At 35.7% G+C, this 16,086-nt stretch overlaps 1 protein-coding gene across 7 annotated transcripts in view; it reads left to right on the forward strand.

The window, feature by feature from the left end:
• The window catches only part of VPS54 (VPS54 subunit of GARP complex), a 136,079-nt gene that overhangs the window by 24,361 nt on the left and 95,632 nt on the right, over positions 1 to 16,086 (forward strand). For all 7 annotated transcript variants that reach the window (XR_005832955.1, XR_005832957.1, XM_040623418.1 and 4 more), the window contains exons 5-7: positions 1,994 to 2,028; positions 4,184 to 4,315; positions 7,440 to 7,825. Coding sequence is in view for 5 of the 7 variants with exons in the window: in XM_040623418.1 (XP_040479352.1) it covers positions 1,994 to 2,028; positions 4,184 to 4,315; positions 7,440 to 7,825 (553 nt within the window). In the remaining 2 variants the exon portion in view is untranslated. The remainder of the gene's footprint in view (positions 1 to 1,993; positions 2,029 to 4,183; positions 4,316 to 7,439; positions 7,826 to 16,086) is intronic.

The raw sequence follows: 16,086 nt of genomic DNA on the forward strand, positions 1-16,086 counted from the left end.
CTTCATTTCAACAAATACTTGTCTTGGTGCTTGGTATTTTGCTTGTTGCTTAAAAATAGTTGAATATTTTGCTTTTTGCTTAAAAATAGTTGAACAATAAAGAGCACTTGTCCTCAAGAAGCTGTTTGGCTCCTGATAGGGTTACATAAATAAACCAACAATTGCAGCACTGTATATCAAGCAGTTAAATTCAGCGTGGTAAGATGGTGTAGCGCTCGTAACTTGTTAAGCCTTAGAAAACTTCCTAGAGTTGATGATTGCCTGTGTTTTAAACTAGCTGCTGAGTAACATTTATGTGGGAAAAGGCCTTCCAGGAAGAAGGAATAGTGTATGCAAAGCAGTAGAATCAAGAAAGAACAGAGCATGTTCAAAGAACTGCAAGAGTTCAATATGTTTTGGCTCTACTGGGAGTAAGTGAGAAGTAGTCGGGGAGTCAGATCGTGAAGAGCCTTGTACGCTATGCTAAGGAATTTTTCTTTTCTAAAAGCAGTACAGAGCCACAGAATATTTTTAACCAGACATCAGATTTATGATTATACATTTCACTGTGAAAACAGTTGTAGAAAACAAATTTAAGGATGTTGATAAGACAAACTGGAGGCAAAGAGGCAGTTGGAGGCTGTTGCAGTAATACAAGTGAGAAATCATGTGGCCCCAATAGCAGTTATAATAAAGATGGAGAGGAATTTAGGCATTTAAGAGATACATTAGAGATCAAAGCACAGGTTTTGGTGGTCAGTCAGTTGTTGGTAGTGGTAATGCTCAGTTTGCACACTGAGAAGTTTCTGTGGATTTCACAATTTAGGATCTCTTATGGAGGGCTTTCAGACTTGAAGTGGTGGTTACAGAAAACACAATACTATATATTAAGGAGTGAGTACAAGAGAAAGAAATGGAGACTACCAGTGTGGATATGACTTGAGAATTTGAGATATAGGGTATTGACTAGAGAGAGCAGGAGGTAAGAGTGTGTTTGCACAGTCCGCACTAGGTGAGGCAAGAGATGCATTTGCATAACCTGAGAGTGAATGCTTCCTTAAATTTTGTACTGGAGGGCTTTCCTTGCCTCAGCCTAGTCCAGGCCCTGGGTTTTATCTTTATCTTTTTTTTTTTTTTTGGTTTGTTTTTAATGGGAGAGAACTGAGCATGTATATATGCAGAGAGAAAGAACTATTAGAAGGGAAGAGGTTGAAGATGTGGAAAGAGGCAGGGTATTTGATGAAGCACCCTCACAGAAAAGGCAGGAGGCCATGGAGTCCAACCCAGGAAGGTTAGTTTTGGAAAGATCTCTGAGATCTAGTTGGTGAGATGAAGGTAAAGTAGGTTCATTTGCAGGTTTGTAGATACAAACTAAGATGTCTAAGAAGAAAATAGGGTATTAATATCTTAATATGATATGAAAATCTTTGATCATAAGAAATTCTGGGTGGGATGGTGAGTATTTTGAACAAAAAAAGCATTATTCCTATATTAGAATGCAATTCTTTTTTTAAAAAATATTTTATTTATTTATTTGACAAAGAGCATAAGCAGGGGAAGCAGCAGGCAGAGGGAGAAGCAGGCTCCCCACTTAGAGCCTGATGCGGGTCTCGATCCCAGAACCCTGGGATCATGACCTGAGCCGAAGGCAGACGCTTAACCAACTGAGCCACTCAGGCTTCCCAGAATTTAATTCATTTTTAAAAACCATATGCCAAACTTAATTTCACCAAACTTAATAAGATAGCATCAGGCTTTCTGTGTCCATTTAAAAAACACTTGAAATGTATTTAGTTTTCTTGCTATCATACAACTGATTAAAATTATTTGAAACAGAATTTTTTCAGTGCTTTGTATATTGCTAGGCATACAGGAGGTGCTTGATGTTTGTTGAGGAAATTTAAGTGGTTATGTAATTGTGACATGGTACCGAATCTGCTCAAAGTGTATTTTATGGAATAGAATGAAAAGAGGTTAAAAAAAATCATATTTTCTCTTTTCCTTTTTTTCATAGATAAATCCAGGACAGATCTGGAGCAAGTACCTAAGGTAACAAAGCTTAATAAATGAGAATACTGCTTTTTAATATCTTTAATTTTTTTAATAATCTTTAATATCTTTAATTTTGCCTTATAAGAAGCTTTCATTTGGCTTTCTTACACTTTAACCACTTTGCCTGTTCTGGGACTTTGTGCATCACTTTTCTTCTTTCTTTTGCCATCATCAGTTTCTTCTTCATTACTGAAATCTACAAATATGTTTAAGTCTCTCCATTCTGAAAAAGAATTTTATTGATGTTCCCTTTCTAATTATTAAGAGATATGTCCTTTGTATGGAAAGTTTTATAGAGATGTGTAATAGATGTTTTCTTTTCCCCCCTGGGGAAAGAGTCCTTTGCATTAATTAGGTTCTCAAAGAGGTCTGTGATAACTGCTCTGTAAGGTGAGAAGACACAGAAAGACAACAGACAGAAATAAAAAGGCAGTCATTTTTGAAGTTGTTTGATTCCTACAAAATAAAATTCAAATGTCATTTAAGGCCCTTGATTATTCATTTCCATCATAGTCATACTCAACTTTTGCTTACTGATCTTTACACATTATTTACTTCAGCCAAACTATTTTGGTGGCTCCGTTCTTTACTTGCACTGATGCTTTAGCCTGGAAGACTTTTCCCTCAACTCCCCCTATCTAATCCTTTCTTTACGTTCTTTTGCTTTAATGGCAATTCTACATGAATACATTTCTTCCCAGCTGAAGATAATTGGCCCCTTTGCTGAACTTCCATAGTATTTTATGTAGACCTGTGCCTTCCTTTTTAAGGCATTTGTCACTCTTCTTATGTTTATGTGTATGTTTTATCACATCCATTGGACTAAAGATCCTTGGGATTAGGACCTATGTAGTAATTTATCTTTGTTTCCCCCTTAGTGCCTAGCATATGGGTTATATCATCAGTAAATATTTATTGAATTAATCAGTAGTTTTAATTACACTAAAGCAGGGACTAGAAAATACACTCATGTCCCTAGTTAGATTTTCCCTATCACTTTATACTAATTTTTGGATATAGGTAAAATGGATCAGTATATATAATAAAATATAACATAGAAATCAAGTAAGGTAAACTATATTTCAGGCTGTATGCTAGGTAATGGGGATACAAAGATTAATTAGCTATAAATCCAGTCTTACAGGAACGTATGATCTCTAGGGGGTGATACATATATTCAATAATTTTTGTGAAGTATGAGATACATATCATATATGTGGCACATGTACTTAAGTTCAGAGATGGGGTAAGTGTTCATACAGAGATAATGTTTGCCCTTTTGATTTGGTTGTATTCTCTAGGAAAATAGGCAGGGAAGGCCTTCTAGGCCAAAAGCAGATACAAAGATAAAGCACAAGAGGGTATGGAAGTTGAGTATTGCTAGAATGTAACTTGTAAATAGTGGGAGTGGCAAAATACAAATTGGTGACGGAGTTCAAAAAAATGAAGGGCCTTTGATGCCATTCTAAGGAGTTTGGTCCTTGGGTCGTGGGAATCCATTGAGAGATTTAAACAGAGAAGTTATTAATTCAGTTATAGGGGATATGAGTAAGTAGGACATGAGTAAATAGTCATTTACTGTAATCCAGAGATAATGAAGAGCTGCACTGACCAAATGCTATAGACATAGAGAAGAGAGCATTCAAGTGTTATTTAGAAAATATAATTTGTTTTGGTTTTAAAATTTAGTATATGTCTAATCTACAAAGCTAATTTTGAAAGCATTTTAAGCAAGAGGAAGTAGAAATATAAAGAATTTGATATTCGGCATTTTATAAAAAACTATCAGTGGGAAATAATATAAAAATTTTGGGATAAGTAGGATATCTCCCTTTGGCATGTGCCTGATGGGACTGCGTTTGTGAATTTGATTACATAGTAATGTAATGGATGTAATGTAATTCCATAGTAATGGAATGATCACCTCCATTGGTAAAGACAAAAAACATATTTCAATCTTTCATGAGTATTTTTAGCTTGATGAAACACTACATTTTTTATACAGATTTTTGTGTAAATCAATTTATCACTTGCTTTTGCTGTTTATGCTTCAGATCCAAGTTAATCATTGTTTAATGGTCTTATGATGTTTGAAGGGATAATGGATGTAAAAAAATGTTTATCTAATTGAGGAAAATACATTTTTTAATAGATTTTTATGAAACCAGATTTTGCCTTGGACGATTCCTTAACTTTTAATTCAGTTTTACCATGGTCTCATTTTAATACTGCTGGTGGAAAAGGAAATCGTGATGCAGCTTCCTCAAAGTTGCTACAAGAAAAGGTAATTTCTTTTTTACTTTGTATAGAAAACTTTATTCTAGTTAAGTAGTACCTTTTGTGTGGGTTCTGATTTGGTTATTTAGTAAGGGCTATTTCTTTTAATTTCATTTTTATTGTTACTACCCTCAAATTTTAACTGATAAAAGCATTTGATTCCATGGAAAACAAGTTGTGCTGGTGAAAAAGGAAAAGTTAATTGTTGGAGTGCTTCTTATCTAAAATAGCAGTTGATGGAATTTCAGTTTAAAGGATGTATTAGATAACACAATTAATTGCTCTCCATTTATCCCAAACAACATATTGGCTAATTTTGTGTTCTTTATAATTCAAGGCATGGAAAATCAACTTTTGCTGAGGTACCATTTTTCCTTATTTCCACATCATAAGGATGATTATTTTGAGGCAAAAATATGATAGTTGAAAGATACAGTATTAAAAATTGTATTAAAACATGATACTGTATTTTTCGCTTTGCAAAGCCTAATCTTTTGCATGTTATAGTCAGCAGTTTTTAAAAAATTTTGCAATATTTTGTAAGTGAGAAGTCAACATCCTGGAAGTCATTTAAAATGTAGTTTTAAACATATCTTAACTCACATATTAAGAATCTTTTAAAACTTGAATAGGAAGTAAAGACCTTTGATTCCTGTTCTTTCTCAGCAGTTTAGAGCTTTTCTAAAACTGGTCCTTAAACTGAGAAGAAAGCATTTTGCTTCAGGCTAGTGACATCTCTTGGCAGTCTGAAAACTTGTCTCAGGAAGACTAGTCAATAAATGAGGTCTATAGTAACTGAAGAAAAAATTAGTTTAGGGAGAAGAGGAGTAGAAATGTAAGGAAAGAATCATGAGTATTCCTTATCTCCCAGTTGAAAATAAAAGTGAAGTCATTTTTCCTTTGGCAACATTTTTACCTATAAAGGTTTTCCTTGAAAGAACAAATTCATAAATCTGATGAAAATTATGGGTTTATGGGCACAGACTCACTCCTGTAATGCTTTTTCACATTCCAATATATGCCCTGTTAAAATAATACCTTAAAAGAGAAAAAACAACAAAAGCCAATAAAAATCTCATACTAAATACTAATATTTTGTAAATACTTTTAGGAAGACTAAAAATTTTTCCCTATATAGAACTTTAATAGGAAATGAATTATGGAAACATTATGCTTTTGAAAAGAATAGATCAATGGAATATTGATAGAGAAATCTTTGAAGTTCAAATGAAACCATTTTCTCATGCTAAATGTTTAATTAAAGGATTGGAATTTTATTTTTTGGTAAGTTGTAGAATCAGGTTTGTTATGTGTGCATTCTGGCTCCTTCTTGTTCTACTCTCTTCTTAGAAAACAAATGGAAGAAATGATTCCAAGAGAACACTTTCAAACTCACTTTATTATTGATAAACAGCTGTTTTTATCTTGTGAGGTTTAAAGAGAGGGGATGCTACAAGAGGATTAGTTAATTTGTGTTCTACTGTAGTGCTACCCAAAGTCCTGGTCTATGATGAAATAAGGAGCTTGCACTAGAATGTAAATCATTGCACTATTTCCTTTATTAAGAAAGTCTTTCTATGGAAAAACAATGCAGTGGGCTTAGTGATGTCGTTGATTTACTTTCCAGCAAATTCCTTATTTTATCATGGACCTGTTAAATAGTTAACAGATTGGCAGCAGCATATAAACCACATTCTCAGTAGTAGTCCTGAAGGAGTTACTCATTCTACATTTGCTTTCTGAAAATTTGAGTCCACTTTAGCTTGCAATGTACCCAAGTACTTTTGTCCCCATATTGCTTTTTAGGTAAGTAAGTGAACAAGCCGTGTTGAAGATGAAAAGAACAACAGCAAAAGGGTATAAACTCAAGAGATTTAAACTATGGAAATTTTTCTTGTTTGTAACCTATTGTATATTATAATAGATTACTGAAGGAGCCTTGTTGAAGATATGTGTGATCCTGCGTCATTTTAAGGAAATAGTCTTGGTGACCAAATAATCTGTTTTAATCTTATGAGTCCTAAATGTTGAAAGTTCATTAACTCTTTACACTGTGCATTCTCCTGAGATGTTGAGAGATAATGCCTGAAGTTTGAGCTATTACTTGAAGAATTTAAAAGTTAAAAAGTGGGAGAGAAATGGAAAGATAATGTAGCCAAAAAAGGCATATGCAGTTAGAAAGGAAGAAAAGGCAACTCAAGTTTTAGGAGTCCATATTGAAATTAGAAAGCATTTTTAATATATGTTTCTCTAGGAATTAATCTTGGTTGTGTTACAAATAAAATATATATGAACTCTTTTAAGGCATTTGTTAACCTTTTCAGAGGAAAATATATTGGAAATAAACTGAGTTTTACAAATTGATAAGAGCATAATTTTTGAAATGTAAAATAAGCAGCCTTGAAAAAAAATCCCAGTGAGTTTTAGTATTTTCTATAATTTGTGACTGGATCATGAATCTGTCTTTCACAGATTCTTTTGAGGCAGAGTGGTATAGTAGAAAGAGCTTCAGTTTTTGAGTCAGACAGACTTAGGTTCAAATTTTAGTTTTGCCACTTACCTCATGACTTTATTCAAATTATGTAATGTCTCTGAGCCTCAGTTTCCTCATCTGTAAAATAAGAATATTAATACCTGTACTTTTAGATGGTTAAAACTAGAAAATTATGTATATAAAATACCAGTGCCTGGTGCATAGAAGGAAGAGGTCAATAAATGGTAACTGTAATAAAGTTTTAGTCAGAGGAGTGATGTGTCATGGTCTGGGGGTTAACGAGATCATTCTCAGATTTTAGAATTTCTGAAACTAGATTATAATCTCAGTTGATTGTGAGGTACTCTTACTTTCTAGAAAGTAGTTGGTGTTTAGAGGACAGTAATTGCAGGAGCAGAGGAAGAAGGTAAATCAGCTTCTTCTACTCTTTTGTCTTAGATGTATTAATCTTTGGGTTGTTACCTTTCATCTCCCTTCCATTTTATTATGCCCAATATCAAGAATCCCATAATCAAATAGTTGATACAATAGGATTTAAAATATATGTAGAAATCTTGTATCATTTTCAGAAAGCATTTGGATAGTCAAAGAAGGTAATCTTACAACACTCCATGACTTTTTTTTCTTCCTTCTTAAGCTGAGCCATTATCTGGATATTGTGGAAGTAAACATTGCTCACCAGATCTCTCTACGTTCCGAAGCATTTTTTCATGCAATGACCTCTCAACACGAATTGCAGGACTACCTCAAGAAAACTTCCCAGGCTGTAAAGATGCTTCGAGATAAAATTGCACAGATTGATAAAGTAATGTGTGAAGGATCACTACACATTTTAAGACTGGCACTTACCAGAAACAATTGTGTTAAAGTGTACAATAAACTCAAGTTAATGGCCACTGTACACCAGACTCAGCCTACAGTACAGGTGTTGTTATCCACTTCTGAATTTGTTGGAGCATTGGACTTAATAGCAACAACACAAGAGGTTCTACAGCAGGAACTTCAGGGCATTCACAGCTTCCGGTACGTCCTTTAAGTAAGCTTTTAGAAATAATGTTAGAAGTTTTTAAAGGATAAATTGTAGTGTGTAATGTTAGCTGAGGAAGTGTGAATGTATGTAAGTTACACGAATATTTTTTCTTCCAGATCTGTTTAGTAATGTTATCATTGTGATATTTTAGTCTTAGCAAAACAAAAACTGTAAGGACCTATATTTACAGAAACATTTGAATGGAGAAACAAAATTAAATTTTCTGATAGATGGTGCTAATGAAAGGCCAGTCACAACTTTGAAAATAACATTTTGAAAATGTTGAAATAGTTTTGTGTCAGGTTAGTAGATCAAGGTGCAGGAAGGAATACCAGTATATCTAAAATTAAGTTCATTTTAAAAGTTCTTGAATAGGTTTTAAATTTAATAATTATTAAATAATTATTTAGTAATATTATATATTTGTATATAACATAATTATTTGATAATTAGTAAAATTAATTTCTAATCTGCAGTGTTTATCACATGGCAAAAAATTCCACATGGTGATGGAAAAGACCCAGTTTTTTCTACGTTCTTATTTTTTTTTGTAGTAACTACTATTTTAATAATAAATTTTACATAACCCAATACATGCAAAATATCATTTCAACATATAATCAACACAATTATGAATGAGATATTTTTCATGTTTTATAGTAAATCTTCAAAATCTGTTGTGTGTTTTATACTTAGAACACATATCAATTCAGGCAATGCATACTAGCCATATTTCCTGGGGCCAATGGCTACTGTTTTGGGTAGGTCAGAGCTAGAATATATAACATAAATGTTTTTGCTTATAATTCATTGGATGATGTAGTTGCAAGAATTTCTAAATCTTACCAAGACCCTTAGAATACACGCATTGCTTTCTTTTTTGTTTTGCTTTATTTACACTTATATAAGTTTAAATTTGAAATAAAGTTGTTCTAACATTCACTGTCTCTCAGTAAAGCTTTTCAGTTTTCGTCATAAGGTTTTATACATATATGTCTTTTTAAAATTTTAATTTATTTTTTATTAATGTATAATGTATTATTTGTTTCAGGGGCACAGGTCTGTGATTCATCAGTCTTACACAATTCACAGCGCTCACCATAGCATATGCCCTCCCCCATGTCCATCATCCAGCCACTCCATCCCTCCCACCCCCCTCCACTCCAGCAACCTTTAGTTTGTTTCCTGAGATTAAAAGTCTCTTGTGGTTTGTTTCCCTCTCTGGTTTCATCCTGTTTCATTTTTTCCTCTCTTCCCCCATGATCCTCTGCCTTGCTTCTCAAATTCCACATATCAGTGAGATCATATGATAATTGTCTTTCTCTGATTGACTTATTACGCTTAACATAATACCCTCTAGTTCCATCCACGTTGTTACAAATGGCAAGATTTCAATCTTTTTGATGGCTGCATAGTATTCCATTTGTGTGTGTGTGTGTGTGTGTGTGTGTGTGTGTGCGCGCGCGCGTGCATACACGCACACACCACATCTTCTTTATCCATTCATCTGTTTTTGGACATCTAGGCTCTTTCCATTTTGGATATTGTGGACATTGCTGCTATAAACACTGGGGTGCATGTGCCCCTTCAGATCACTACATTTGTATCTTTGGAGTAAATACCCAGTAGTGCAGTTGCTGGATTGTAGGGTAGCTCTATTTTCAACATTTTGAGGAACCTCCGTACTGTTTTCCAGAGTGGCTGCACCAGCTTGCATTCCTACCAACAGTATAGGAGGGTTCCCCTTTCTCTGCATCCTTGCCAACATCTGTCGTTTCCAGACTTAGCCATTCTGACTGGTGTGAGGTGGTATCTCATTGTGGTTTTGATTTGTATTTCCCTGATGCCGAGTGATGTTGAGCACTTTTTCATGTGTCTGTTGGCCATTTGTACGTCTTCTTACAAGAAATGTCTGTTCATGTCTTCTGCCCATTTCTTGATTGGATTATTTGTTCTTTGAGTGTTGAGTTTGATAAATTCTTTATAGATTTTGGATACTAGCCCTTTATCTGATACATCATTTGCAAATATCTTGTTCTATTCTGTTGGTTGTCTTTGGTTTTGTTGACTGTTTCCTTTGCTGTGCAAAAGCTTTTTATCTTGATGAAGTCCCAATAGTTCATTTTTGCCATTGTTTTCCTTGCCTTTGGCGATGTGTTGAGGAAGAAGTTGCTGCAGCTGAGGTCGAAGAGGTTGCTGCCTGTGTTCTCCTCAAGGATTTTGATGGATTCCTATCTCACATTTAGGTCTTTCATCCATTTTGAGTCTATTTGTGTGTGTGGTGTAAGGAAATGGTCCAGTTTCATTCTTCTACATGTGGCTGTCCAATTTCCTAACACCATTTTGTTGAAGAGACTGTCCTTTTTCCATTGGACGTTCTTTCATGCTTTGTCAAAGATTAGTTGACCATAGACTTGAGGGTCCATTTCTGGGCTGTCTGTTCTGTTCCATTGATCTGTGTGTCTGTTTTTGTGCCAGTACCATACTGTCTTGATGATTATAGCTTTGTAATAGAGCTCGAAGTCTGGATGCTTTTCTTTTTCAACATTCCTCTGGCTATTTGGGGTCTTTTCTGGTTCCATACAAATTTTAGGATTATTGGTTCCATTTCTGAAAAAAGTTGATGGTATTTTGATTGGGATTACATTAAATGTGTAGATTGCTCCAGGTATCATAGACATTTTAACAATATTTATTCTTCCAATCCATGAGCATGGAACATTTTTCCATTTCTTTATGTCTTCCTCAATTTCTTTCCTGAGTATTCTATAGTTTTCTGAGTACAGATTCTTTGCCTCTTTGGTTAGTTTTATTCCTAGGTATCTTATGGTTTGGGGTGCAGTTGTAAATGGGATCGACTCCTTTATTTCTCTTTCTTCTGTCTTGTTGGTGTATAGAAATGCAACTGATTTCTCTACATTGATTTTATATCCTGCCTCTTTGCTGAATTACTGCATGAGTTCTAGCGGTTTTGGGATGGAGTCTTTTGGGTTTTCCACATAAAGTATGACATCATCTGCAAAGAGTGAGATTGCCTTTTTCTTTGCCAATTCGAATGCCTTTTATTTCTTTTTGTTGTCTGATTGCTGAGGCTAGGACTTCTAGTACTGTGTTGAATAGCAGTGATGATAGTGGACATCCCTGCCATGTTCCTGACCTTAACGGAAAGGCTCTCAGTTTTTCCCCATGGAGAATGATATTTGCTGTGGGTTTTTCATAGATGGCTTTTATGATATTGAGGTATGTACCCTCTATCCCTACACTGTGAAGAGTTTTAATCAAGAAGGAATGCTGTATTTTGTCAAATGCTTTTTCTGCATCTATTGACTAAGTATCATATGGTTCTTGTTCTTTCTTTTATTAATGTAGTGTATCACACTGATTGATTTGCAGATGTTGAACCATGCTTGCAGCCCAGGAATAAATCCCACTTGGTCATGGTGCATAATCCTTTTAATGTACTGTTGGATCCTATTGGCTAGTATTTTCGTGAGAATTTTGGCATCCATGTTCATCAGGGATATTGGTCTGTAATTCTCCTTTTTGTTGGGGTCTTTGTCTGATTTTGGGATCAAGGTAATGCTGTCCTCATAAAATGAGTTTGGAAGTTTTCCTTCCATTTCTATTTTTTCAACAGTTTCAGAAGAATAGGTATTAATTCTTCTTTAAATGTATGATAGAATTCCTCTGGGAAGCCATCTGGCACTGGACTCCTGTTTATTGGGAGATTTTTGATTACTGCTTCAATTTCCTTGCTGGTTATAGGTCTGTTCAGGTTTTCTGTTTCTGCTGGTTCAGTTTTGGTAGTTTATACATCTCTAGGAATTCATCCATTTCTTCCAGATTGTCTAATTTGTTGGCATATAGTTGCTCATAGTATATTCTTATAATTATTTGTATTTCTTTGGTGTTGAGTGCGATCTCTCCTCTTTCATTTATGATTTTATTTATTTGGGTCCTTTCTCTTTTCTTTTTGATAAGTCTGGCTAGGGGTTTATCAGTCTTACTAATTCTTTCAAAGAACCGGCTCCTAGTTTTGTGGATCTGTTCTGCTGTTCTTTTGGTTTCTATTTCATTGATTTCTGCTCTGATCTTTATTATTTCTCTTCTCCTGCTGGGTTTAGGCTTTATTTGCTGTTCTTTCTCCAGATCCTTTAGGTGTAGGGTTAGATTGTGTATTTGAGACCCTACTTGTTTCTTGAGAAAGGCTTGTATTGCTATATACTTTCCTCTTAGGACCCCCTTTGCTCTATTCCAACGATTTTGAACAGTTGTGTTCCATTTTCATTTGTTTCCATGAATTTTTTTTCATTCTTCTTTAATTTCCTGGTTGACCCATTCATTCTTTAGTAGGATGTTCTTTAGCCTCCATGTATTTGAGTTCTTTCCAACTTTCCTCTTGTGATTGAGTTCGAGTTTCAAAGCACTGTGGTCTGAAAATATGCAAGGAATGATCCCAGTCTTTTGGTACTGGCTGATACCTGATTTTTGACCCAGGATGTCATTTATTCTGGAGAATGTTCTGTGTGCACTAGAGAAGAAAATGTATTCTGTTGCTTTGGGATGGAATGTTCTGAATATATCTGTGAAGTTCGTCTGGTGCAGTGTGTCATTTAAAGCCCTTGTTTCCTTCTTGATCTTTTGCTTAAATCTGTCCATTTCGGGGGGTGGGGGTGTTAAAGTCCCCTACTATTATTGTATTATTGTTGATATGTTTCTTTGATTTTGTTATTAATTGGCTTATATAATTGGCTGCTCCCATGTTAGGGGGCATAAATATTTACAATTAATTGTTAGATCTTCTTGTTGGATAGACCTTTTAAGTATAATATAGTGTCCGTCCTCATCTCTTATTATAGTCTTTAGTTTAAAGTCTAATTTGTCTGATATAGGGATTGCCACCCCAGCTTTCTTTTGATGTCCATTAGCATGGTAAATGGTTTTCCACCCCCTCACTTTCAGTCTGGAGGTGTCTGTGGGTCTAAAATGAGTCTCTTGCAGACAGCACATCAATATGTCTTGCTTTTTTAATCGATTCTGATACCCTGTGTCTTTTGATTGGGGCATTTAGCCCATTTACATTCAGGGTAACTATTGAAAGATATGAATTTAATGCCGCTGTATTGCCTGTAAGGTGACTGTTACTGTATATCATCTCTGTTCCTTTCTGGTCTATGTTACTTTTAGGCTCTCTCTTTGCTTAGAGGACCCCTTTCAATATTTCTTTTAGGGCTGGTTTGGTGATCGCAAATTCTTTTGTCCTGGAAGCTTTTTATCTCTCCTTCTATTTTCAGTGACAGCCTAGCCGATATAGTATTCTTGGCTGCATATTTTTCTTGTTTAGCACCCTGAATATATCATGCCAGTCCTTTCTGGCCTGCCAGGTCTCTGTGGATAGGTCTGCTGCCAATCTAACATTTCTACCGTTGTAGGTTACAGACCTCTTGTCCTGAGCTGCTTTCAGGATTTTCTCTTTGTCTCTGAAATTTGTAAGTTTTACTATTAGATGTTGAGGTTTTGACCTATTTTTATTGATTTTGAGGAGGGTTCTCTGTGCCTCCTGGATTTTGATGCCTGTTTGCCTCCCTAGGTTAGGGAAATTCTCTGCTATAATTTGCTCCAGTATACCTTCTGCCCCTTCTCTCTCTTTCTTCTTCTTCTGGATCCCAATTATTCTAATATTGTTTTGCTTTATGGTATCACTTGTCTCTCGAATTCTCCCTTCATGATCCAGTAGTTGTTCATCTCTCTTTCTCAGCTTCTTTATTTTCCATCATTTGGACTTCTGTATCACTAATTCTCTCTTCTGCCTCATTTATCCTAGCAGTTAGAGCCTCCGCTTTTGATTGTACCTCATTAATAGCCTTTTTGATTTCGACTTGGTTAGTTTTTATTTCTCCAGAAAGGGATTCTCTAGTATCTTCTATGATTTTTTCAATCCCAGCTAGTATCTTTATAATCGTTATTCTGAACTCTAGTTCTGACATCTTACTAGTGTCCGTTATTAGGTCCCTTGCAGTCGGTACTGCCTCTTGTTCTTTTTTTGAGTTGAATTTTTCCATTTTGTCATTTTGTCCAGAGGAGAGTAGATGAGCGAGAGAACAAAATGCTAAAAGGGTAACAATGACCCCAGAAACATATATATGAAACAAATCAGAAGAGACCTGAAACTGGGGGAAAAGAAAAAAAAAAAAAAAGAATATGATCAGGCTGGTGAATAGAACAGAGCAACACACTAGATTTTGGGTGTATTTTGGCCTGTTAGAAGAAACTGCATCCCAAAATTTTAAAGAAAGAAAATATGTATACAAAAACAAGGGTAAATACAATGAAGGGATGGAATATGGTTGTAAAAATGAAAATTAAAAAATTTTAAAAAAGGAATTGATTAGTTAGTTGAAAAAAGAAAGAAGAAAAATTAAAAAAAAAAAAAAAAAGACTGTGATCAGGCAGGTGAATAGAACAAAGCCATACACTAGATTTAGGGTGTATCTTGGTCTGTTAAAAGACTCTGCATCCCAAAATTTTAAAGGAACAAAAACTTATATATATACAAAAAATAAGGTTAAATACAATGAAGGGATAGAATATGACTATAAAAATGAAAATTAAAAAAGTTGGTTGAAAAAGGAAAGAAGAAAAATTCAAAAAAAAAAAAAGAAAAAGAAAAAAATAAAGAAAATTTAAAAGTTAACTTTGAAAGACTTAAGAATCGTAGGAAAAAAGCCATGAATTCTATGTGCTGTTTTCCCTTAGAGCTGGAGTTGCAGTTCTCGTTATCAGTAAACCTGTCTTGGCTGGACGTTCTTCCTTATCTTCTTGGGGAGGGGCCTGTTTCATTGATTCTCAAATATCTTTGCCCCAGGCGGAAGTGCACCACCCTTGCCCAGGGCCAGGCTCAGTAATCTGCTCGGGTTTGTTCTTGGTAGCTTTTGTTCCTTGAAGCCTTTCTGCACCGCTTAAGAGGTCAAGAATGAAAATGGTGGCCTCCCAATCTCCTACCCCGAAGGAGCTGAGAGTTCGGGACCCCACTCCTCAGTGCACCCTCAGAGAAAAGCAGTCAGTCAGTCCTGTCTCCCTGGTCTCTGGCCACACTCCTTGCCCACCTGGCCTGTGACTGAGTGTTTCTATCTCTGGCACAGGACCCCGTTTGGAGTCTCCAAACCCAGCAGATTCCTGCGACGCCCTCCCATGCTGTTCCTCCCGGGGGAGGATGGGGAGTCTCCCTGCTCTTTGAGCAGGGGCCCAACTGTGCCATGGATCACGGTTTATGGCAACCCCGAGCTGAGAGCCCACTCCTGGGCTCATTCTCTGTGGCTGGCTTCCCCACTCCGAAACCTGGGAGCTCTGCCACACGCAGGCACCCTCAGTATTTCTGTGACCCTGAGAGTCCTGAGACCACACTGTCCCAGCGAGGGTTCCACTCCCCGCTTAGCCACTGGAGTGACGTCCCTCACAGGAGCAGACTTCTAAAAGTTCTGATTTTGTGCTCCACTGCTCTGTCACTTGTCCATAGCCGGCTGATGGAGGCTCCTGACCCCCTGTGGTCTGTCTTCCCATATATTGCTTCAGATTCAGTTCTCCGTAGTCCTGCCTTCCAGAAAGTTGTCGTTTTTCTGTTCATAGAGTTGTTGCTATTCTTTTCTTGGATCTCCTGTTGAGTTCGTAGGTGTTCAGAATTTTTTGATAACTATCTAGCTGAATTCCTGGGACCAGACGAAATTTAGGTCTCCTACTCCTCCACCATCTTGGACCTCCTCCTATCTCCTATGTTCTTATTTTGAAAATATTTTTAACATTAGGATTTTAGTTATTTTATGTGAGATCATGTCAAAATGTTTAATATTATAGATAAACCAGGTACAGGCCATCAAAATTTCATGCACTTAATCAGGCTTGCAATGTCCTTGTAGACGTCCCTCTGCTGGAAAACCCATCCAAACCTTACACCACTAAGTGACTATAAAGAAGTTGTGTGGAAGATATATTCTGTAACTTAATAGATATTTAATATATTCTTGAAAATTTTGCTTCAGAATAAATTTAACAATTATAAATTCTTATTGACTGAGGATAGGTAATTGGAATATTTATTTAGAATGCATTTTTTAAAAGGTGGCCCAAATTTAATGACGTAAGTGATTCATTCATTCATTCAGGAAATGGTTATTGATCACCTTTACATGTCAGACACCAAGCAGATTACTGGGAATATTGCCATGAACAAAAGCAGATGTTCTCTGCTTTGTTTTTA

Source organism: Ursus maritimus, unplaced genomic scaffold (genome assembly GCF_017311325.1).
Source record: "Ursus maritimus isolate PB19 unplaced genomic scaffold, ASM1731132v1 scaffold_6, whole genome shotgun sequence".
Taxonomy (NCBI): Eukaryota; Metazoa; Chordata; class Mammalia; order Carnivora; family Ursidae; genus Ursus; species Ursus maritimus.